This window comes from Rhinatrema bivittatum, chromosome 9, assembly GCF_901001135.1.
Source record: "Rhinatrema bivittatum chromosome 9, aRhiBiv1.1, whole genome shotgun sequence".
In the NCBI taxonomy this organism is placed as follows: domain Eukaryota; kingdom Metazoa; phylum Chordata; class Amphibia; order Gymnophiona; family Rhinatrematidae; genus Rhinatrema; species Rhinatrema bivittatum.
In genome coordinates this window covers 209,533,155-209,558,791 of record NC_042623.1, presented here as the reverse complement: position 1 = coordinate 209,558,791, position 25,637 = coordinate 209,533,155, and the positions used below count along the sequence as shown (strand labels likewise).

At 44.5% G+C, this 25,637-nt stretch overlaps 1 protein-coding gene across 2 annotated transcripts in view; it reads right to left on the bottom strand.

Moving 5' to 3' along the window:
• HPS3 (HPS3 biogenesis of lysosomal organelles complex 2 subunit 1) overlaps window positions 1-25,637 on the bottom strand; it is an 87,614-nt gene that overhangs the window by 33,033 nt on the left and 28,944 nt on the right. For both annotated transcript variants that reach the window (XM_029616514.1, XM_029616517.1), the window contains exons 7-10: window positions 24,732-24,883; window positions 23,659-23,767; window positions 15,552-15,733; window positions 332-512 (exon numbers count right to left, since the gene is read on the bottom strand). In XM_029616514.1, the coding sequence (XP_029472374.1) occupies window positions 332-512; window positions 15,552-15,733; window positions 23,659-23,767; window positions 24,732-24,883 (624 nt within the window). The remainder of the gene's footprint in view (window positions 1-331; window positions 513-15,551; window positions 15,734-23,658; window positions 23,768-24,731; window positions 24,884-25,637) is intronic.

The following is a 25,637-nucleotide window of genomic DNA, read 5'->3' as shown; positions in this document are numbered from 1 at the left end:
CTTAGTGGCCAGATTTAGTGCCCAGTACTGCAGGACTCCAAAGGAGCCCTAGGGAATGATACATGGCTGGTCTAGAGAAAGACTAAAAACAGCCCCAGGTAGCCAAGAATGACCTTCTTGCTCCTTTTCACGTCCAGATCCCCTCACTGGTCCCAAATGAGCTGGACGTAGAAAGGAGCAGGAAGAAACAGACAGTTTAAAAAACAAAATTTATAAGACATGGGCCTCCTTTTTCTAAAATAGATACATTTTAAGAGCTCAAAATAAATTTTAAAAAATCCTATTTCTAGCTGATGAAACAGTTTAGGGTGACAGCAAACAGCAGTCTTACTTCACTTAATTCTTCATCCAGATCTTCAGACAGGGAGTGTTTCAAGTAAAACACAAATCCCTTTCCATAATCCTCACATCCCCTTCCCATACCAGAGTTTCCTCGGCTCAGAATATCAGATACTGATAAAGCAGACATCTTGTAATATGGCAGGGTAAGATGGGAAAATTGTGTGTCAAACCTTAGGGTACAGAAATAAAAAAAATATATATATATGTAAATGGGAGTATCGAACTGAATCTTAATTTAACCATTTTAAGCAAAATATTCTAAAGCAACGCTTAACAGATATTCCATATGTATTATCCAATTCTTTCTTCATGAAAACTGTTACTTGGGAATATGAGAATGATCCTTTTCTTTCATAAATTTATCAGGATGCATTTGCCACAATTTCTTCTACTAATCTTCAGTTTAATTGTACCTCAGGTCTCAAAGGTTGCCTGGAGGATCCCACCTTGAATACCAGACTATTACAACTATTCGCCCCTTAAAGTATCCCAATGAAACGAAAATACCTCTCGTCAAACCTAACTTTGTCAAGTATGTCACTACTAGCACGTTGTGTGAAGAGAAAGTGGAACCTGAGAATGTTCTTTAAAAACTATTACAGAAAACATTTCACACCAGGGTTTTAGGCAGGTACACTGTACAGCGCCTTGTAAAAGTTTTCACATCTTGTACACCTCACATTTGGGCCGATACAGTACAGCACGGTAGGGCCAACACGCATTTTAACGTGAATTAGACGTGTGTTTTCGGCGCGTAAGATGGACGAGCGATTCAGTATAGGCACCTGCGAGTCCTTAGCGCCTGCCGAAAGAGACGCGTAACAATTAGCGCCCGCCGCATGCAGATGGTATGTAAATGGTATATAATGACCGGATTGGCTAGTCCCCTCGATACAGTAATGCACATCCACAATAGCACGTCTTTAACGAGCATCTTTTAACCTGTAAATTTAGCGCCTACCCTGACCCTGGCGTTAGTGTGGTGCTGTGCTTTTATGACAGTCTGACTCAGATAGCATCTTGGACTACATGTATATATTGGCTTTGGCGATCTTTTTCCTATGGATGAAAACCAGAATCAGAAATGCTCGGCGAGCAAATTCTAGAGCAGCAGCAAGACCGGAGGAGGTATATATATGTGCTGAATGTTGTTAACGAACCGCAGCATCTCTGGCATCTAAATTTGGGCATCCCTGAGGCTCCACGGGTCCAGCGGAGACATGGACGCCGCTACGGACGCCGGGAGGGCACCGCGCCAAGCCTTCCTCCGGCATCTAGATATGGGCATCCCTGAGGCCCCGCAGACTGTTGTGCAGTTGCTTCCATTTGTTAAATGAATTATCAAGATTGTTTTATGTTGTTTTATTATGTTATGCTCATTTTCTTGTGTTGTGTTTTGTTTTTCATGCAGGCACAGCAAGACAGTGTCATCCCTGGACAAGACAGGGCCATCGGCAGACCGTGTCCACAATGTATCTTTCACCCATGGACAATTCTGTTTGGCATGTGTGAGCAAGATGTAGTCCGAAACTACCGGCTCAGCTCATGGGCAGCTCATCTAAATTGATAACTGTTCGAAACATTTTATGAAATCATGCATTTATTTATTTAAAACTTTTTATATACAGATGTTCATAGACATATCACATCGGTTTACGAATAACAGGGGGATAAATATGTTGAAACTGAGAGGGAAATATAAAGTTACATGTAACAGGGGTATAAAAAACCACAAACAAGAGGGGCCCATGGACAGCATCAAGCAAGAGCCTGAACTTGTGCCTGCCTGCTGCTGCCGATCTCCAGACTTAGCCTCTACCCATGCAATGGAATGTTTTCCTGGCATGATTGTCTGAGAGAAAAAAAACAGAAAATGGGTTTAATGAATGTAGAGACAGCATCGAGCACCCTGAAAGAAGAGGGCCACATGGACAGCATACAGCAAGGAGCCAAAATGAGATAAATGAAAAAAAGAATGACCCTGAAAGAAGAGGGCCACATGCACAGCATACAGCAAAGAGCCAAAAGCATAAAAATGAAAAATGACCCTGAAAGAAGAGGGGCCCAATGGACAGCATCTAGACGCTGGAGGAAGAGAGGTGACGTCTACGCTCGGATGTCCCGCTAGTCTTACGGAGCCATGGACGGTCGGTCGGAAAGAGGAGACAACATCCATAATTGCAGGCCCCACTACCAACCTTTCTGGCGCTCCAGGCAGTGGCTCTCCGCCACACACAGGCCATGGACGTTCGAAGGTAGCGGGGCCTGCGACCCAAGATGTTCCTGCCTCTTCTGACGAACGTCCATGGCTCCGTAAAACTAGTGGGGCCTCTGAGCATAGACGCCCAGGCTCCGTAAAACTAGTGGGGCCTCTGAGCATAGACGCCCAGGCCATGGATATCGGTTGGAAAGAGGCGGGAACATCCATATCGCAGGCCCCACTACCAACCTTTCTGGGCGCTCCAGGCAGCGGCTCTCCACCACACACACAGGCCATGGACGTTCGAAGGTAGCGGGGCCTGCGACCATGGACATTACTGCCTCTTCTGAAGAACATCCAAGGCTCCGTAAAACTAGCAGGGCCTCCGAGCATGGACACCCAGACCATGGATGTCGGTCGGAGAGCCGCTGTCTGGAGCACCCGGAAAGGTTGGTAGCAGGGTATGTAGCTAGCGTGGCCTCTGGGCGTCCATGTGGGGCCTCTTGGAAAGAAGCATCCATTAGTATGCTTCTTGCCTGTTGAGAGTAAAGTGGTGCCGATCTTCCGATAGATATCCAAAGGAACAGTTTGAACTGGTCTGTCCTGCCTCAACTCAAATACAAAGGGACTTTCTTACTTGGAGATGCGATTTATATACACGTCCAAGATCGGATTATGACGCGGTGATGATGTCACGAAGGGGGAACAATGGGATATTTTTCAAGATCGATGAACTCCTGTTCCATTGAAATGACATTTATGGAAGAACGCATTGTGCAGCACACCCAGGATACTGTATAGGCGTCATATAACGTCCTATACAGTAAAATCAACAGCGAACTCTGACCGCGCTTTAGGCACCGCTTTGATTTGTGTCTCATTTGAATACTGAATCGAGCGGATTGAGAAACTAAATGAATATTTTGGGCACTTATGCAGCTAAAATTCAGCCAGATAACAGAAGGCATTTCTGGGAGGAGTTCGTTTAGCTGGATAACATATCTGACTAATTCTGGTCATGCCATAGAGCTGTCCTAAAGTTAGCCAGATACTTATCTGGCTACCTCTATTAAATAGTGCAGCTGTACTACTGAATATTCCTCCAAAGTTAGCCAGATATGTTTATCCAGCTAAGGAGGATCATGTACAAAGTATTTTCCCCCCATAGACACAGAATGGAACAAAACCCTTTATAAATATAGGCCTAAGTTGGCAATATGGCCAGTGATCGTATATGGCCCTTCAAAAGGAAAATTGGTTCTTACCTAGTAATTTTTGTTCCTGTAGTACCACAGATCAGTCCAGACTCCTGGATTTTGCTTCCCTTCCAGCAGATGGAGTCAGAGAAAGTTTTACTGACACTGACACTTAAGTCGAGGTGCCTTCTGCAGTCCCTCAGTATTAATCTGTACCCAAGCTAGAACTATAAAGAAGAATCAAGTAACTATGCCTACTCCCCTAAATGAACAGGGGGGAAGAGGTTAACCATAAAACAGGCAACAACAAAACACCCTCATACCAAAAACCTGCGTGGGATCAACAAACCCTGTGCTTCTTCACAGACCATACAGCAAAAACAAACAGATCGCATGGACTTTCCCAATACCATTTGCTAATCAAGGGCAGGAGTCTGGACTGATCTGTGGTACTACAGGAATGAAAATTAGCAGATAAGAACCAGTTTTCCTTTCCCTGTATGTACCCAGATCAATCCAGACTCCTGGGATGTACCAAAGCTTCTCTAAGTAGGGTGGGACTGGGAGAGTCCCGTTCGTAGCACACTCATGCCAAAATTTCCAGCCCCCAGGGACTGGACATCTAAGCAATAATGTCTAGCAAAGGTGTGCAATGACTTCCATGTAGCCGCCCTACAGATATCCTGAGGAGAGACTAATGGACACTCTGTCCAAGAAGCTGCCTGACAATGAGTAGAATGCGCACATTCTGCAAGGGACCCTCGTCCAAGAGTCTCAAAAAGGGCTTCCTGCAGGAAAGAGCTTGAAGTTCAGAAATTTTGAGCGCTGAACAGATAGCCGCCAAAAAGACCACTTTCAAAGTGAGATCCTTTATAGTCGCATGCTGCAGAGGCTCGAAGGGGGAGCACAGAAACTCCGCAAGACCACATTAAGGATCCAAGACAGGCACGGCTGTCGAACGGGAGGGCGCAGGTGCTTCACATCTCAAAGAAAAACGGACAATGTCCGGATGTGCCGAAAGCGACGCACCACGAACCGTGCCTCGGAAGCAACCTAGCGCCGCCATTTGAACCTTAAGTGAATTGAAGGACAGCCCTTTTGCCAAACCATCCTGAAGGAAGGCCAAAATATGGTGCAGAGACGCTCTTCTGGGGTCCACCTTCCAGCCGGAACACCAGGAATCAAAAACGCTCCACACCCTCGCATAGGAGAGAGGTAGAAGACTTCCTAGATTGCAAGAGTATAGCAATGACCGCATCTGAATAAACTTTTTCCTTCAGACGTCACCTTTCAAAAGCCAAAGCAGCTAGTCAGAATTGATCTGCCTGATTGAAACAAATTAGTCCATCGCAGTAGGTTCGGTAGATGGGCGAGCTAAAGAGGATCGTTCACTGTTAGGTTGATCAAGTCTTTAAACCATGGATGCCACGGCCAATCCGGCGCCACCAGAATCAACGTTCCCAGATGAACCTCTATTCTCCGGAGAATTTTGCCCACCAGAGGCCAAGGAGGAAACATATACAGCAGGACATTCATCGGCCAAGGTAGGGCCAAGGTGTCTACTCCTTTGCTTCTCTCTTTCTCCGCCAACTGAAGGAATGCGAAGCCTTACCATTTCGGAAGGTCGCCATTAAATCCACGCAGGGGGTCTCCCACTGATGACAAACGAGGGACATCGCCTCCTCGGACAGCTCCCACTCCCCGGAATCCAGCTACTGGCGACTTAGGAAATCCACTTGCAAGTTGTCCAAGCCTGCTATGTGTGAGGCTGCCAGACGCTCCAGATGCTGCTCTATCCTCTCCACCAGAAGCCAATCTTCCTGAGCCACAGATGACTCTTGGTGCCTTCCTGGTGGATGATTTAGGCCACCACTGTTGCACTGACCGACAAGATCCTCACCGACCAGCCCCTGATCAAGGGGAGAAACGCTAGCAGGGCCAGATGTAACGCCCTCATCTCTAGCTGTTTGATGAACCAGGAAGCTTCCTCCAGGGACCAACGGCCTTGCACCGACTGATGCTGACATACTGCTCCCCATCCGAAAAGACTGGCATCGGTAGTAATGACCATCCAGATTGGAACATCGAGGTCCAAGCCACGACTCAACTTGTCCCGGCGGAGCCACCATGAGAGACTGGACCGTACAGGCTCTGGGAGAGGAAGAGGTAGCTGACAACGCTCCGACATTGGGTCCCAGCGAGACAGTAAGGCTGATTGCAGAGGCCTCATGTGAGCAAAAGCCCAGGGTATCAGCTCCAAGGTAGAAGCCATAGACCCGAGCACTTGTAAATAACCCCAGACTCCGGGAACTCGCTTGACTAACAACTACTGAACCTGAAGCTTGGGAATGCGTTGCTTGGAAAGGAAGACTCTCCCCGTCCTCATGTCGAAAAGTGCTCCCAGGAATTCCAGATTCTGGAAAGAAACCAGATGACTCTTGGCTAAATTGACGATCCACCCTAGTGATCGGAGATGACTGAGGATCAAATCCACCATCATCCAGCACAGGAATTTCGACCGCTCGAATCAACCAGTCATCCAGATAGGGATGAACCAGAACACCCTCCCTTCAGAGAAAGTCCTGGACGCTGTAGCTAGACCAAAGGGGAGGGCGCAGAACTGAAAGTGATCACCCAGAGTCATGAACTTCAGATAACGCTGGTGATCCGATCAAATTCCGACGTGGAGATAAGCCTCAGTCAAATCCAGAGAGGCCAGAAACTCCCCTTTGTGGACTGCTGCAATCATGGAGCTCAACGTCTCCATTCAGAACCGTGGAACCTTCAGCGCCAAGTTCACCTTCTTTAAGTCCAGGACTGTCCGTGAGTTCCTTGTGTCGATACAAGCAAGGAGACATGAGAAATTGGTCTCTAAAGCGTAACCGTGCCTTATCACACTTAAGACCCATTGGTCCGACGTGATCTTCTTCACTCCTCATAAAAGATAGGTGTCTTCCTATCTGCAGAACCGAAGATTGGACCAGTCTCGCCTCATTGAGAGAACTTGGCACTACTGCCTTCCTGGGAGGATCAGTCCCTGCCGGGTCGATGACCTTGAAAGGACTGAGACCAAGATGACTGTCGAGCAGAGACTTGTCTCAGAGTTGGACCCAAGTGTCTGGGCCCGGACCCTCGGAATCTTCGATTCCCCTTGAAACGGGAACAAGAAGATGGGAAACTCTTGCCACTACGTCCTCCAGCCGTTCCGCTTGAAGGGCCTCAGCCTCAGAAAAAGACTTGTCCCCCTGCAGTTGCTGAACCCAGTGAAGACGACCAGCTTGCAGCATGAAACTGCCACATATGGCGGCCCAAGCACGGAAACTTCAGAGATCGTCTTGAGGTGTACCTCCAGTTTTTTGTTTTTTTTTTTTTAATTGTGAAGATCCTTTAAAGCCGCTGCTCCGGTGACCGGTATGTGGTCTTCTTGGTGACCACAGAAACTGCGTCATCCACCTTGGGAACCTTGAGCAGGTCGAGCACCTCCTTGGGCAATGAATACAATCTGTCCATCGCCTTGCTGACCTTCAAACCAGTGTCCGGAGTATCCCACTCCCGGAACAGAAGAGCACTGACCAAACTATGGAACGGAAAGGACTTTGCGGGACCCCGGAGACCAACAATGACTGGGTCCACCGCCCCCAAACTGGAATCCTGTGGCAGGACATCAATGCCCAACTCCTCCAACACTGTTGGAAAAAGTGGGCTCAGCTCCTCCTTATGGAATAAATGGACCACCTTAGAGTCATTACTCTCAAGGGACGTACCCTGCAAGAGGGACAGATCTGGATCCAGCGGACCAACTCCATGCCTGGACTCCTGGGAATCATCTCCCTGGGCCCCTTTGGTATCAGATGCAGTCGAGCAAGAATCCATGGCAGCCGCAGGTGCTGCAGCTCTCAGGAGCTGCTGGACCCTAGAGGTCCCTGCGACTGTGGAGGTCCTGGACTTTTTGGCGGACTGTCCCGGGACCTCCTTGGATGCACCCCAATGTACAGCCTTCCTGGCCTTAAAGGCCTTATGGAGCAGGAGCACAAACTCAGAAGAAAATGAAGATGACAAATCTGAAGGTTCCCCGGGGTCCTCCTTGCTGCCAGGAGGGCCCCCAGCCAGCTGATGATCTCCCCCGCAGACCTGGGGCTCCAGAGACGACAGGAAAGGGAGATCCAGACTCCCCTCTTTCCCTTGGGGCCTGCACTGCCCTAAAACACGGGAGCCCAATTGCCCATGTCGCCCAATGAGTTCCCTGATGGCCCCTCCCTCCTGGGGAGGCATCTGGAACAAAGGCCGGTGTAGGAAAGACATAACCACATGTCCCCGCAGGAAGAACAGGCCACCCCATGTGGCATCCACAAGCAAAACTGGACTCCCTCCCCCCCCCCCGGTCGAATGCCGCACGGGAGAGAAGCCGAATGACGCAGGGGAGAAAAGAAATTAAAAGCTCCGACATTGGCTGCCAGATGATGGGACTGAAGAAAGGCGAAAACGCACTGCCCCCGACGGAAAGAAAAACTTCTCACTGTAGTTGCTTGTTTTTATTTTTTGTTGGCAACTTTAACAAACATTAACAAAGGAGAAAGGGGCACTTTCCTTAAAAGAGCAGAAGCAACAGGCTCCTGAAGAGGCGACAGGCAGTAAAGATCCCAGCGAGTGATCCGAAACCTCCGGGTATCAGCCCTGTCCGGTCAGGGATCCAAGCAGTACAAGGTCCCCGACCGCCTGCTCTCAAGCCTCACATACCAGAAGGGATGACCTCACTAGGGTCTAGCAACCTTCTGAGAGGTACAGACAGAAGCCTATGTGCCCTTTCTGAATTTTTTTTTTTTTAGTCAGACTGCAGGCTTTGCACCTCCACCATCTGCTGGAGTCAGAGAAATACTGAGGGACTGCAGGAGGCACCTCGTCTTTAGTGGCAGTGTCAGTAAAACTTTCTCTGATTCCATAAGCTGGAGGAGAGGCAAAACCCAAGAGTCTGGACTGATCTGGGTACGTACAGGGAAAGTCTTGATTTCATAAGTCTTCTCTACCCAATACTTGATTGTGTAATTCAAATTCAATACTTGATGGAAGCCCATTTTTGCAGCAATAACAGTCATGAGTCATCTAGGATAGTGTCCATCAACTTTGCACAGCAGGATGGTGCAGTTTTGCCCATTCTTCTTGCAGACAGGCTCAGGTTATTTCAAGATGGCCGAGGATTATCTCTGGACTGCAAACCTCAAGGCTAGCTATTGTTGCTTTTGTTTTGTGCTGAGGATCACTGTCCTGGTGAAAGGTGAATCTTCTCCCCAGTTCCAGGACCACGGCAGACTGGAACAGATTTTCCTCTAGGATCCACTCATACTATGCACCATCCTCCTTTCCCTCAATCTTCACAAGCCTTCCTGTCCCCGCTGCTGTAAAGCATCCCCATGACATCATGCTGTCACCACCATGCTTTACTGTAGAGATGATGCTAGCAAGGTGATGCTCTGTTTACAATACACATACTGCTTAGCACTGAGACCAAAAAAATCCACTTTGGTCTCAGACTACAAAATCTTCTCCTACATGCATGTAAGTAGGCCTTAGGTGTTTCTTTGCAAGCATCATGCAGCACATCACATGGATTTTCTTCAGCAGTGGCTTCCTTTTTCCCACCATCCCATCCAGGCTATGTTTGTGGAGTAATCTTGAAATTGCAGAACAGTCAATGTTTTCTCCAGTCTCAGAGACCTCTTTTAAAGTAATTTTAGTGTATTGACTTATGCAATCTAGTACTGGGCGGAGAAGACTTATGAAATCAAGGCTTTTGATGGTCCATATACACTCACTGGCTATACTGCCAACTTGGGCCTTCACAATGATCTTCCAAAGCAGTTTCCTTAACTTTGGAGAGATGACCTAAATGTGGCAGCGTCTTGGTGGTGTGAAACTGTTTCCACTTTACAATGATGGCCCCGACCGCCCAAAGGGACAATCAAACTCAGCGATCAACTATAAAAAAGGAAAGTTTCCCCATGCCTGCACTGATAGTATGCAAATTAAGTTCCACCCCCAAGCTTGTTTTGCAATTTTCGGGGTCTTTATCAAATATTCTACTTCTGAGACCAAAGTACGGTAGCTTCAATTCAATCCAATTTTATTCCCGATGAATCTTTTCTTGTTGCCTACAGGATAATATGACAAATAGACCTTTGGTCAGGACACAGTGCCTAGTCTTCAGTTTATTTTATAGCAGAGGAGAAAATCCTCCTCCTCATTAGATTCGCTACCAAATATGTTCAGGATACAGATCTTTGCTTGATTAATTCCTGGCTGAAATCAAACTCAAGTTTACATCAAGGTTATTTTCCAGAGTCCCTCTATCCTCTCTATCTCTATCCAGGGTCCACCCTATCCTAAAAAAAGGAATATTTAGATCCCAGTCTTTATAAAAACTACAGGCCCATCTCAAATTTTCCTGTACTGGCAAAAGTAACTAAGAAGATTATGCATCTGCAACTGACATCTTATATAGAACAAACTCTGGCTTTCCCTACTACAGACTGGATTTCATAAGGGTTATATAGCACTGAGACTATGTTACTTCCTTTCAGATTAATACAGTATGGACGAGCTAAAAAAGCATGTCCATTTTTGGCACCCTCTCTTTCAACACGTGCCCAGCTATCTCTCTCCTAGGCACGCGATACAGCATGCAAATGAGGGTTCGCGCTAAAAGGAGGTGCTAGGGACAACTGCGTGCCCCTAGCACCTCCTTGGCCCAGGAGAAGTGGCTGTCAGCGGGTTAAGAAAAGGGATGCTCGTAAAATTGAATGTCTGTTTTCCTAACCTGACCCGCAGGAACACTTTTTATTTTATTTTTAACCTTTGGTTCCTCCGACTTAATATCACACCATGATATTAAGTTGGAAGATGTACAGAAAAGCAGTATTTTCTGCTTTTCTGTACAATTTTTCGGTTTGGGTCTGGGGTGAATGACTAATAGCCTCATCAACATGCATTTGCATGTGATGAGCGCTATTAGTTTCCGGGGGGGGGGGGGGGGTTTGGACACACGTTATGGAAGCACTAAACCCCTTATTGTATAAGGGATTGTGGACACGCATCCAAAACGTGCATCCAACGCGGGTTAAATGGTGCATTCAGCTGGGCGTACTTTACATTATCGGCCTGTTTGTAAACATCAGCACTAACCTGGATAGTGGAAAGGCTGTGCTCATGGTTCCTCTAGACATGAGTGAAATTTTTGATACCATCGACCATAAGTTGCTGATGAAGCACTTGATTGATCTTGGAATAAGTGGGGTGTCCTCTTTTCCCTTTAGCAGGCCATATGTTGATAGGAACTCCTCCCTTTCTTAATCTCAGCTCATATCATATCATATCATGTGGTGAACCACAAGGATCTATTCTCTCCCCTATCCTCTTTAACCTTCACTTATCTCCTTTAGCTACAGTTAGCCAGAGTTTAACTTTTACCTGTTATCTTTATGCCAATGACACAGATTGTTTCTAATGACCCTAAATCTTAACTGAAGAGCAAGATTTAACAACTGTTTATCTGAAGTATAAAATTGGCTTCACTTATCCAAGCTCAGACTTAATCCCGAAAAGTCAGAGGCTATTTAGTTTGCCAACAAATCTGAGACTGTTGATTTTCCATCCCCTTTTATTGCAGGTTTTCATATTCAATGAAAAAATATTGTTACTGCTCTGAGAATCAAGTCTGATGCTCAGCTTACTTTTGAAGCACAAGTTTCAAATGTGGTTCTGTATCATATCCATCATCTAAGGTCATTTCTTGCTCCCTTATAATTAGCCGACTAGATCATTGCAATGCATTATATCACTGTCTTACATCTTGTGCTACCTGTTGACTTAGATTAGTTCAGAACACAGGTGTTAGGCTAATCTTTGGAAAGGGGAAGTTTCACAATGTGTATCCATTACGTCAAGTGTTACAATGGCTGCCCATTTCTTTGCAAACCCAGTTTAAAATTGGTTGTTTTCAAAATTGTTCATTGTGTAGCCCACCCTATCTTGCTAATATTAGCACCCTAAAGTCCTCGTCGTAACCTATGCTCCTCTCAACAGGAGCTTTTAAATTTTCCTACTTTTAAAGAAATATTACAAGAAAAAACTAGGGAAATTGTTTTTGCTTTTCTAGTTCCCTTATTTCCCCTTGCCCTTCCCTTTCCCTTGAGAAAGACAACAAATATAGGAAGGGTTTAAAAACTCTTCTCTTTAGTAAGGCTTTTGATGTGAAGGTTTACTGTTAGAACAATTATGATTGGATTTTATTGAAATCATAGATATTATAATTTTACTATTGTCTGATACTTTGTGTTCTTATCTATATTATAACCATCATAAGTGTATGTTTTATGTTTATTTGGTTAAATTATGTAACAAGATGTGTGATTTTTATTAGGTTTTTCATTTTATGTTGTATTTTGATTTATTTTAGATTGTATTTAATGTATTTATTGTACATCGCTTTGGCTCCTAAGTGGAAGAAAAGCAGTTTTACCGAGTAAAACTAACTAACTTAAAGACAATTTTTTGAGCTGAAGCGAATTTGGGTCTGCTATGACCAAGAGTGGAAAGACTGTTTTTATTCTTAATTACTTTAGGAATATTTCTATAATTGTTCTTTCATGATGAAAGTGTAGATCAGTGAAAAAAAACCCTCCTGCTTTAACACAGAGCAGAATATGAAAAATATACAAGGGTATAAAGACTTTTACAAGGCACTGTAGGACAAAAATGAATAAAAAAAAGAACAAACTAGGTTAAGATTTGGTTTCAGTTTTCAAACAGTACTTTTTGCAGGCCATTCAATCAACCAGACTAAAAGTCCTGAAGGGAACACTGACCAAGTTTCATGATCATTCACAGAAACAGAGAAATGACAGCAGAAAAGGAACAATGGGCCATCCAGTCTGCCCAGCAAGCTTCCCATGACAGCATCTGTTGCGCCGTGCAGGTTACTACCACGTATCAGTCAGTTTTGCTTGATGTGCTTTGCTTATGAACTTGGCCGTAGAAGCAGTCCTGTGTTTTTTTTTCCTGTCTGAGCATCAGTACTAGACTGTAAAAAAAAAAGTTATGGCTTGTGTTGGTTGTCTCTGAATCCAAATTTCTCTTTCCTTTCAGCCCCCACCCTCCTCCTTTGAAGCAGAAAGTGATGGGAATTTTTCTTTTTAAGAATTTATAGGTTCTACACACTGAAGGAGTCCTGGAGGGATGTAGGGCATGATAGGAGCTATGTTTTTAGGAATATTTTAGAAATTCTATGTAGAGAATGATAGTTTTAAGTTAAATTTTATGTTAATTTTACAATTTACGATGTTTTACTGATTTTATCTGTTGTAAACCGTTTCGATAGATTTCTGAGCGACGGTATATAAAAAATGTTAAATAAATAAATAAATAAATGTTGCAATTGCATCAAAAGCATCAAGGCTTATTGGTTAAGGGCACTCATATGCCTTCTGTTAATGATAGTAACTGCTGCTCTGTGCTAGTTACCCCCATACTCATCAGTTCTGCAGATCGTAAAAGTCGGAGCCCTCGCTGGTTGCTGTCTAAATCCAATTCCCCTTTTCCCCTGCCGTTGAAGCAAAGAGCAATGTTGGAGTTGCATCAAAAGTACCATGGCTTATTGGTTATGGGTAGTAACCACCATACCATCCAAGAAAGAGATCTAGGCGTCATAGTGGATAACGCATTGAAATAGTCAGTACAGTGTGCTGCGGCAGTCAAAAAAGCAAACAATGTTGGGAAATATTAGAAAGGGAATGGTGAATAAAACGGAAAATGTCATAATGCCTCTGTATCGCTCCATGGTGAGACCGCACCTTGAATACTGTGTACAATTCTGGTCGCCGCATCTCAAAAAAGATATAATTGCGATGGAGAAGGTACAGAGAAGGGCAACCAAAATGATAAGGGGAATGGAACGGCTCCCCTATGAGGAAAGACTAAAGAGGTTAGGACTGAAGACAAGATGGCTGAGGGGGGATATGATAGAGATGTTTAAAATCATGAGAGGTCTAGAATGGGTAGATGTGAATCTGTTACTTACTCTTTTGGATAATAGAAAGACTAGGGGGCAATACCTCAATACAACACTTTTCATGTGACATCTGATGAATGTGCCCTCTTGTTCCAAAAAATGACAAATTAAATTTCAAAGCTGTGTGTAAATTTAAGTAAGGATGTCCTACGGGCAATTGTGCTCTACTGCTTTCAGCTGGGATACTGTCCACACTGCTAAGTGTGTATAAGCAAGTATAGGGGGTGCAGGGATCTGTCTGCTACAAGACACTGCCAGCTGCCCTCCCACTTTACTTGCAATCCTAAGTCAGGGAAAAGACAACGTGTAGTCTCCTCAGAAATAACTTATTTATCAGATTTGGCAGGGAAATAATTCCTCTCTAACATCCTGGTCACTAGGCATCAGTTTTCCCTAAAGAAAGTTCTGTATCATGAGTGATTTCATACATGCCATAAACCTTAGCCTGCTTATTATATTCATACTTATGGCTAACTTACTTACCCTCTTGGTTTAGGCTTCAGGCGATACATCTGTTCACCTTTGAAGCAGGCTCCGACTGGAGGGCTGGAGAATGTGGGCAGTGGAGAGGCTTGCTTCCTAGGCTTGGTACTGGCAGAACGGGCAAGTGGTCCCGGAAGGAGAATTGCTTCTGGTTCTGGTACTTGCCATCTATGCTTGCTCTTGCCCCTCATCATCTCAGACTCCATCCTACTCTCCGCACCTGAGCAGGCACTTCATCTCTCTCGTCTCCAGGCCATACCCAGGCTTCTCCCTTCGATAGTAGGGAGTGCTGGTCTGCTTCTGACCAGCCTTTCACCTGCAGGGATGCTCAGGATTCGCTCTCTGGGTTTTCTCCCCAGATTGTGCTCTCTCCCCCTTCCTTTTTCAGGGGGTCCTTCGCTTCAGTCTTTCTCCTCCTTTTGGTTTCAGGGTCGCTCTCCTCTGATGAATATGCATAACCATGTGGTGGGTGGAGGGTCTTTTGCCGCATTGCAGGCTTCCCCCCTCCCCATTATTTCAGGGGATCCTGCCATGTTGCAAGTCTTGATCCTCCTCCCCATTTCTTCGGGGGGGGGGGGGGGGGGGATCTGCCACGTCTGTATGCCAAGCTATCTGCCAGGTCAGCGTTTTTCTCAGTCTCTGACTGCACCCTCCTCCCCCCCCCCCCCCCAAGAGTGCGGGTCTTTATGAACTCTGGCTGCTTGGCTCATCCCTGAACTTGCTTAAGAGCTTAAGTTGTTGCCTGTCTGCTTTGCCCCGATTGACACAGGAACATGCAAACAGGCAGATCTGATAAGGTATCCTTCAGTGTAACAGGACACAATGTTCTTCATTTTCCACTGAGACAGTGCAATTTTAAAGTTCACCTGGGTAAAAGTCTCTTGCTTGCTTGCTGTGACAGTGTCTGGGCCTGACACCACATTGGCCTGTACGTTTCTTGGCTATTATGATTCATAATTAGTGAATCAGGGTAAACACAAGACATCTCCCTACAACAGGAATAATTGGGCAGATTGGATGAGCCAGTTGGTCTTTTTCTGCCAACATGTACTGTTACAATATTGTCTGACATGGCTGGCATTTCAATATGTATAAATTATTTTGTGAAGGCTTGAGAGGCAGGGAATGGTAGATGGGAACAAGTGTAAAATTTTAATATGCCTTATATTACTAGATTCCATTAAAGAAATAAACAACCCCTCTGTGATAGCCCATTCTTGTCCTGGGAATCTGCATTTAAAGGGAAATTTTTGGGGATAAAAGTACAAACCTGCTGTAACAATCTCCTAAATACCCACAGCTCTCTCTGAATGCAGCCAACAGTTCGTCTTTTTCTGAGGACTCTGTTAAACTGGGATCCATCAGAGCTGCTCTTATCAACAAGTGTGCTTCACTGAGAAGATGAATGCTACTCTGAGTCCTGATGGTTTCATATTTTCTACTGTACTCAACCTGGAATAAAACAAAAAAGTCCACATTTACATGAAATCATATTCACAAGTTAAAATATTTTGAAGGTAAGCAAAACGTTTTGCCACTGTACTGAATCATAAGTCTTGATTCAAATCCTATACCCCAGATACATGCAAAGGCCATTGCAACCATTAGGGTTAAATACAAATGTTAAATAGGGCCTCCAGTGTATAAAACACAGGCAGGGCTGTCAGACAGGCATTAAACCAGCGTAGCCGTGTCATCAGAGGTTGAGCTCGCCCCAACTGTCAGGGGAACTTTAATCTGGGATCAGTTCTGGTGGCTCTCAACTGCTGTCCTTGAGGCCTCCAAGCAGGTGTGGTTGCCAGAACTCCACAATGAATGCATGAGATATATTTGCTTGAAGACAGACCCAAGTTTATAGCATGTATAGAAATCACATATAATACACCGACCTGCTATATGGGATGGCTCATTTCTGAATCAAGTATACCTTCATACGATGCCATACATTTGATGGCTATCGTGCTGGTGAGCCTTGTGAACTATTAGGCTTCTTAATCATTAGGTAACTTGATGTATTTGCACTTGTCTGTATATTGATAATGTGATGCTGTCACACTTATCTTGTTAAAGTCCACTTTTTATAGGGTACAGCACTCTTTTTGTGTCGAGAGCCACAAGCATTGCCAATACAGCCCGAAGCGATAGCCTCCTGCATCGCTAAAACCACCGCGAGCGGACAGCTAGCAGTGTCAGCTCGCCGCACTGCCACACTTGTCGTCAATGAACAGCTCTCCGGTTTGACAACCAATAAATCGGCAGTCCACCTCTGTTCACTATCGCCAATGTTAAAGCCCCTGAAGAAGGAGTTTGTCAGCTCCGAAACATCGTGATGTCGGCTTTACCAATTCACTTCAATAAGATAAGTGCGATAGCGTGAGTCAATTACAGGCTCTATAAAAATTTTTTCAGTGGACTTTAACAAGATAAGTGTGACAGCATCACACTATCAATATACAGACAAGTGCAAATATATCAAGTTACCTAATGATTAAGAAGTTACCTAATGATTAAGAATGATCACAAGGCTCACGTCATCAAATGTATGGCATCGTATGAAGGTATACTTGATTCAGAAATGAGCCATCCCATATAGCAGGTCTATGTATTATATGAGATATATTTGTGCATCCTGGTCAAAGAACCAGGACCATTTACATTTTTAGTTACCTTGAAACTAGACTTCCTCTTCATCCAGGCAGGCCAGTAAGATGTATCAAGGCTACTTTCTATTAGAATGGGAGGCTTCCTGAGCTCGCATCAAGACCACTCTTGCAAATGACACGTCTTTCTGTGCTCAAATATCCTAACAATGCTTGGCAAAGGTATGCAAGGAAAACCAGGTTGCTGCTCTACAGATCTCCACTGGAGATAATTGCAACTCTGTCCAGGACACCCTCTGGGCTCTAGTAGAGTGAGCTCTAATTTGCCTGGGCAAAGGCTTCTTTGCAGCCACATAGACCACAGTTATCTCCTTAATCCAGTGTGCCACTGTGGCCAACAAAGCCATTTCCCCTTTCTTTACTTCCCCATAAAGGACAACAATGATCCGTTGTCCAGAGAGAGTTAGTCACCTTAAGATACTGCAACAGATGTCACCTGACATCCAAGGGGCACAATGCACGATAATCCTGCTCATTTCGAGACCTGTCCAGAGATGGTAAGAAAATGGACCGATTCAAGTGAAAATCCAAAATCACTTTCAGCAAAAAGGAAGGCACAGTACAAAACCTCACCATGTCCGGAGGATCAACAAGAAAGGCTCTAGACACGAAAGAGCCTACAATTCTGAAATCCTCCTTGCTGAACATACAGTCACCAGGAACACTGATTTATAGTCAGCAAATGCAACTAAAGCTTTAGAAGTGGTCAAAAGGTGGGGCCCATCAAAAAGGACAAAACCAAACTAAGATCCCAAGACAGCACCGGAATATACAACGGTGGTCAAATGTCTTTAACCCCTTTGAAAAAATCCAGCCATGTCCAGGTGCAGAGAGAGCGTTCTGCTCTGAACTTGTCCTCTATAAGAAGCCAAAGCAGCGACCTGCACCTTGAGTGTATTGAGAGCCAATCCCTTGATCAAACCTTCCTGTAGAAAAGTCTAAAATCAAGGGAACACCTGACTTTAAAGGGGTGACATGCTCGCTTGCTGCACCAATTTTCAAAAACTCTCTAGACCCTAACGTAAGCTAAGGAAGTGGAAAATTTTCGAGCCTGGGAGTACTGTGACTCAACAGCAGAATCCTTTCAAGGGCCTAAGCATAAGACAGAACTGAGTGGATGAGTAGCCCACTGGCTAGAGCAGTGGGCTACGAACCAGGAGACCAGGGTTCAAGTCCTGCTGTTGCTCCTTGTAACCATGGGCAAGTCACTTTACCCTCCCCATTGCTTCAGGTACAAACTTAGATTGTAAGCCCTCTGGGGATAGGGAAAATACCTATAGTACCTGAATGTAATCCACTTTGAAGTGCTGTGAAAAGTGGAATATAAAATTAAAAAACAAAAAAAACAAAAAGTGATCCAGAAAACTGTGCAGGATTGGCCCCGGCTGCAGGAGATCCAATCCCATTGGCAATCACAACAGCCTGTCGACTACCAGACGCTGAAGATCTGCATACCATGGTCATCGCAGCCAATCTAGGGCCACTTGAAGCACCAAGCCGGGATACCTTGCAATCCTCCTCAGTAATCTTTGGATCATTGGCCACGGAGGAAATACCAAGGGATTGATGCTCTTGTCCAGACTTGGCTGACAAGCATCAATCCAATGCATCAGAGAATTCCTCCTGCGACTGAAAAACCAGTGCACCTTCACATTTTTGTGGCTCGGCATCAGATGTAATGAGGGGCAACCCCACCGAAAGACGATGAGCTGAAAGGCCTCGTTTTCCAGTTTCCACTTTCCCGAATCTAAGGCATGATGGCTGAGATAATCCGCCCAAACACTGTCCACCCCCGCGATATGAGCAGCCGACAATGCCTGAAGTTGCTGCTCCACATTAGAGATGTGAATCGGAACCAGAATCGGTTTGGATTTCAGTTCCGATTCACATCTCTACTCCACATAGGGCAGAAGCTCACCCTTTTCCAGAGAAACCTGTTGACTTTTTGTTCCTCCTTGATAATTTATGCATGCCACTACTGAGGCATTGTCAGACATCACTTTCACTACTCATTCACTTAACCAATTTGCAAACTCCAAGAAGGCTAACCGAATCGCTCAACCCTCCAGCCAACTGATGGATCACACCATCTTCTCGGGAGGCCACTGCCCTTGTGCCACTAGTTCCTAGTTCCAGACAGTGGTCTCCCTAGCCCTGGAGATTTGCATCCGTAGTGACCACTAAACAATCGGGAACCTCTAAGTCCACCCTCATGGTGAGATGATCCCTCTGCATCCACCAAAAGTAACTTCTGCACCAAGTACTCGACATGGAGGGTTCCATCAAGACAATGTCCTTTGAAGTGGACATGTATGTGACCAAGCCCATGGAACACTTTCCAACATTGCTGCCATGGATCCCAATGTTTGCAAATAATCCCATAGTGTCAGATAAATGTTCACCCTTAGGGCTCATATTTGACCCCAAAGCTTCTGAACACACTGTTCCGGAAGGTACACCTTGCTTCGTGCCGTATCAAACTGGACTCCCAAATACAGCCAACATAGACTCTGGAGAAAGTGCTCTTGGCTAGATTCACTACTCAATCTAATTCCAGCAGCAGCTGTACTATCCTGGAAGACACTATCTGGCTTTCCTCTGAAAACCTGGCCCTGAATAACCAGTCATGCAGACACAGATGGACTAATATACTCTTCGCACAGGGCAGCAGTTACCACCATTACCTTGGAAAAGATTCTGGGCATTGCAGCCAAACTGAAAACGCCTGATAGTGGTAATGCCAACTCAGTACTGCAAACCACAGGAATCGCTAATATTCCTCCCATACTAGAATATGCAGATAGGCTTCCGTCAGATCGAGTGACGTGAGAAACTCCCGTCGCTGCACTGCCATAATTGGGGAGCGAAATGTTTCAATTCTGTAGCGAGTCACGCACAAAAACTTGACTCCCCCCTTTAGATCCAAATGGGGCAAAAGGTACCCTTTTTGGGCACCACAAAATAAATGAAATATTGGCCTTTACCTTTCTGCCCCTTCAGTGCCAGAACCACAGTTTTTAGTTTGATCAACCTTTAAGTTGGTTTGCATAGCAGCTCTCTTTTCTATGGAGCTGCAGAGGGAAACCATAAAAGCGTCTGTAGGAGACAGACAAAACTCTAAGGCACAGTCATTTCACTACATCCAGAACCTACTGGTCTGAAGTGATATGGGTCCTCTTTTCATAAAAGAGAGAGACGCCTATCTTCGGAATTGGAGGATGAACCCCCAAAGTCTTCATTGTGGTGAATAGGAAACCTAGGAACCACAGTTTCCATCCTTACCCATCTTCTTAGCTCAAAAGTACTGAGACCTTCCAAAAGTAAGAGATTTCTGAGTTCTCAAACCTCTGGAGTGGCAAAAATGCTGCGAACCACGAAACCGACCTTTAGAGAAGGAATAGCATGGAGTGGTGAGGACAACTTGGAACGAGGGGGAATGAAAAAGAACCCCCTGCTCTGGATTGGTTAGGTCCTCCCACCAGGACAAGGAAATCTGGAGTGACGGGGTGACGCAGATACACACATTGAGATCTTGGGAGGCTTGCCACCACTGGGACCGAAAGGTCCACTGAGCCCTGCGCTTTGTAAGTGGTCAAAGGGAGTGACATGGACCGTGGTCGCTATGTAGCCCAAAAGGTGGAGCATAAGACAGGCAGTGACTCACAGGCTCTGAACTCACCAAGTCCACCAAGGTGAGCGCTCTGTCGCGAGGGAGATAGGCCTTGCCCTCTGCTGTATTCAGGTGGGCACCAATGAAATCCAGGTATAGGAATGGAGTCAGATGGGATTTCGGAAAGTTGATGACGAACCTGAGAAACTCCAAACACCTGAATGGTTAAGCGCAGAGACCAAAGCGCTCACTGTTGAGAACTGCTCTTGATGAGCCAGACATCTAAGTAAGGGAACACTTAAGAACATAAGAAATTGCCATTCTGGGTCAGACCAAGGGTCCATGAAGCCCAGCATCCTGTTTCCAACAGAGGCTAAACCAGGCCACAAGAACCTGGCAAGTACCCAAACACCAAGAAGATCCCAGGCTACTGATGCCAGTAATAGCAGAGGCCATTCCCTAAGTCAACTTGATTAATAGCAGTTAATGGACTTCTTCTCCAAGAACTTATCCAAACCTCTTGTAAACCCAGCTACACTAACTGCACTAACCACATCCTCTGGCAACAAATTCCAGAGCTTAATTGTGCGCTGCGTGAAAAAGAATTTTCTCCGATTAGTTTTAAATGTGCTACTTGCTAACTTCACGGAGTGCCTCATGATTTTAAAAGACCTCTATCATATCCCCCCTCAGCTGTCTCTTCTCCAAGCTGAACAGCCCTAACCTCTTCAGTCTTTCCTCATAGGGGAGTTCTTCCATCCCCTTTATCATTTTGGTTGCCCTTCTCTGTATCTTCTCAATCGCAACTATATCTTTTTTAAGATGCGGCTATCAGAATTGTACCCAGATTTCAAGATGCGGTCTCACCATGGAGTGATACACAGGCATGATGACATTTTCTGTTTTATTATCCATTCCCTTCCTAATAATTCCTAACATTGTTTGCTTTTTTGACTGCTGCAGCACACTGAGCCAACGATTTCAAAGTATTATCCACTATGATGCCTAGATCTTTTTCCTGGGTGGTAGCTCCTAATATGGAACCTAACATCGTGTAACTACAGCAAGGGTTATTTTTCCCTATATGCAACACCTTGCACTTGTCCACATTAAATTTCATCTGTCATTTGGATGCCCAATCTTCCAGTCTCGCAAGGTCCTCCTGTAATGTATCACAATCCGATTGTTATTTAATCTCACTCTTATTCCTTTCCAGATCATTTATAAATATACTGAAAAGCACCAGTCCAAGAACAGATTCCTGAGGCACTCCACTGTTTGCCCTTTTCCACTGAGAAAATTGACCATTTAATCCTTCTCTGTTTCCTGTATTTTAACTAGTTTGTAATCCACGAAAGAACATTGTCTCCTATCCCATGACTTTTTAGTTTTCTTAGAAGCCTCTCATGGAGGGACTTTGTCAAATGCCTTCTGAAAATCCAAATACACTACACATCTACCAGTTCATCTTTACCCACATGTTTATTAACCCCTTCAAAAAAAAAAATGAAGCAGATTTGTTAGGCAAGACTTCCCTTGGGTATATCCATGTTGACTTTATTCCATTAAACCTTGTCTTTTCTTATGCTCAATGATTTTGATCTTTAAAATAGTTTCCACTATTTTTCCCAGCAATGAAGTCAGACTCACTGGTCTATAGTTTCCCGGATCGCCCCTGGAGCCCTTTTTAAATATTGGGGTTACATTAGCTATCCTCCAGTCTTCAGGTACAATGGATGATTTTAATGATAGGTTACAAATTTTTACTAATGGGTCTGAAATTTCATTTTTTAGTTCCTTCAGAACTGTGGGGTGTATACCATCCGGTCCAGGTGATTTACTACTCTTCAGTTTGTCAATCAGGCCTACCACAATCTTCTAGGTTCACCGTGATTTGATTCAGTCCATCTGAATCATTACCCATGTAAAGGACTATGTGGTACTTTCCTGGTCTCTGTGGGGGTTGCTTCAGCCATGTTGCCCCCAATGTCGGCACCGTCCTGGAACTGGAGTCATGTCCAGATGGTAACCGGTGACTGAACTTCCTCGAACTACAATGCTTGGCCTGGTCTTTCCCTGGCGCCAAGGACAGCAAAGAATCCAATGTCCTGGAATGGGAGGACACTGACAGCAGTGATCTCCGGTACCCACCCACTCAAGCTCCAGAGGGGGAGCTTGAGTGGGAGTGGACACTGAGGGTTCAGTGACCATGGGTATCCCCTCAACCTCACGACGCGCCAGGCATGGCACGGAGGGTCTTGACTTCTTGGGGCCAAAACAGTTTCTTCATTTTACCTAAATGCGTCCAATGACCCTTGGAGGTCATCTGGTTGTAAAAACAGCAACCCCGGACGTCATGTGATGCCCCCAAGCAAAGAATACAGACATCATGTGGATCAGTCAAAGACATGGTCTGTGGGCACTGGGGCATCACCGGAAGTCAGCCATGCTTCAAGCCAACAATTGATCAGTGCAGGGCAGACACCATCTAAAAAATCCCCCCCGGAACCGACCGCAAAGGTGGTAAGACTAACCGCCCCACCCTACTGACTAGGAGGAAACCAGGGAAGGGGGACCCCACGTAAAGGCGGCAAAAAAAAAAAAAAAATCACAAAGAAACAAAGAACTCTGAAGACTGAGCAGAGCTCCACCACCGCGAGGCAACTGCACTGCGGAAAGAGAGAGAGACTGAAGCGGGGACCCTGCATGGCCGCGTGGATAGTGGCATGCTGAGCATGCTCAGTGTGTCAGTCAAAGTTCTAGTTTTGACAGTTTTCCGTGCCGGTCTCCATCTGATGATGTCACCCATATATGAGAACTACCATCCTGCTTGTTCTAGGAGAGCAAAATGTTTCCAATCATGAATCTGCAGGACACTTAAGACAGTATGAAGACCACCTTATTCGGTAGCAAACAAATCCTGGCCCTCAGAACATGCTAATAAACAGATTTGTAGATTGAAACCTATTTTGAATTGCAGATAAGCAGGATATACATTTTATAAACATATACAGAACCTTCAATAAGCATCTGCAACTACTAATGATGAGCAAATAGTGACTTTTTTATTTGTGAAAATTCCACAAAAGCAGTAGATGAAAATGTACCATTTCTTTGTAGAGCTGAATAGTCGAAACAGTGTTTACAACATACAAGTTCCAGCCAGGCTCAGTCGCTGGAGGTGCTCTGTGTCTAATGCTGCCAGCCTTTCTGGAACTAAACACAATATGGAAAGAAAAAAGAGTTATAGTCTTATTACATCATTTTTTTCCTCATGATATCCTATATACTTGCATCAACTTTTATTACACTCTAATTCAATTAGGTATTCTCAGGGGTGGGGGGATTCTGGAGTTGGATTATGCCAATAGCCATCTCCATTCCCACCACAAAATATAAAATGGGTATAAAGCTAAACACTAGTATTAATATAAAGGCAGATTTTCTGAGAAAACACAGAGCTGAGAAGGTCTCCTCATTTTTAAATCTGGTTAACATTCTATATTTATGTAGCTGAATGATAAAAAACCAAACAAACATCGGGGGAGATGATATTAAATGATCATGATCTGGAAACATGCACAAAACACAGAAAATAATTCCGAGCACAAAGAGAACAGGTACACCACAATTACCAATTTCCAAACTGAAGATGGAACCGGATACTGCTGCTGCATGAATCCCAAAGTACATTTCCCACAAGAGCCTTTTCTCTAGATATATTCTGTCACCTTTTCTTCAATGGGCTTCATAACCAGACAGCTTGCGAATGTGCTCCATTTGAGACTTGAAACAAACATTTAACACAGCAGGGTACTAGGTGCTCTGGCAAAGCAGAGCAGGGGGCTGTACAAGGCACACTTAGGGATCAATTCACTAAGGGCCTGATTTTCAGAAGCATTTACATGCTTAAAATTGGGTTTTACACATGTAAATGCATTTTACTTGTGTAAATGGGCTTGTGAAAATTGCTAAAATATTTGCCATTGAATTTTCCAGAGGATTTACCCGTGTTAAGTGCCCTTGTGTGGGTAAACTGCTTTTGAAAATTGCTGATAGTATTGCACATTCACGTGCAGAACTCCTTTGAGAACTCACCTGTAAGCTCTTTCACCTCCTATAGACACTGAATCAGAAAAATGCTTTACTAAAATCAGGCTAGTCTTTATCCATTACTTACAAAGTTCTTTTGGGATTTTCTCTCTCTGTGATATTTTCATCTGTTGCCTTAGTCAGAAGAATTACATGGTTTTTGAAATAACCCATAGCTTTCAGTCCTATAAAAAGCTGCATTCTTAATGCACAGACATCCAGTGTTACAGGTGGGCAAGTCTGCAAACAAAATAAGCAAAAAGATTCCCTGTAATAGATTTGTGAAGCAAGGATCTGTAACTAAGCTTGATTTATCTGCAATGCTTAATGTATTTACCATAGACACAAGAGAGGCACTATGTTTTAAAGAAAAGCAAACATACAGTTTGGTTCTTTTTGAACTAGTACAAGAAACAAAGCATGAACTGGTGTGCCATGTAGTCCCTTGGCATATTATTGATTAATCACATTTTTGTCATCATGGGCTGAGTGAGATATGACATCACTTAGTCAAGAAAAGTAGATACTGAACTAATGGGATGCTTCCTAAATGGTATTCCACTCATTTTTCAAAACTACACATTTAAAAAGTAAGCTGATCTTTGTTTCATGATATCATAAGTTGCAGGAGCGCCAACTGACTTATTTATGGTAAATGGTGTCAATGTTTTAAGGGGAAACAGAATCGCCACCCTAAGGTAGTGACCAAACTTTTGATTGGCACATGTTGGAAATATGGCATGGACTCAGGGATGTGATACGAAATTTGAGAACTATTAGTAAAAGTATTATAACCATAATGGGTCAGACCAAGGGTCCATCAAGCCCAGTATCCTTTTTCCAACAGGGGCCAATCCAAGTACCTGGCAAGAACCCAAACATTAGATAATAAGCAATAGGAGCTTGTGATCTAATTACTGAAATGGCAGTTTTATGGATTTATCTTCGAGGACTTATCCAAAACCTTTTTAAACTCAGTTCCCTGTATGTACCC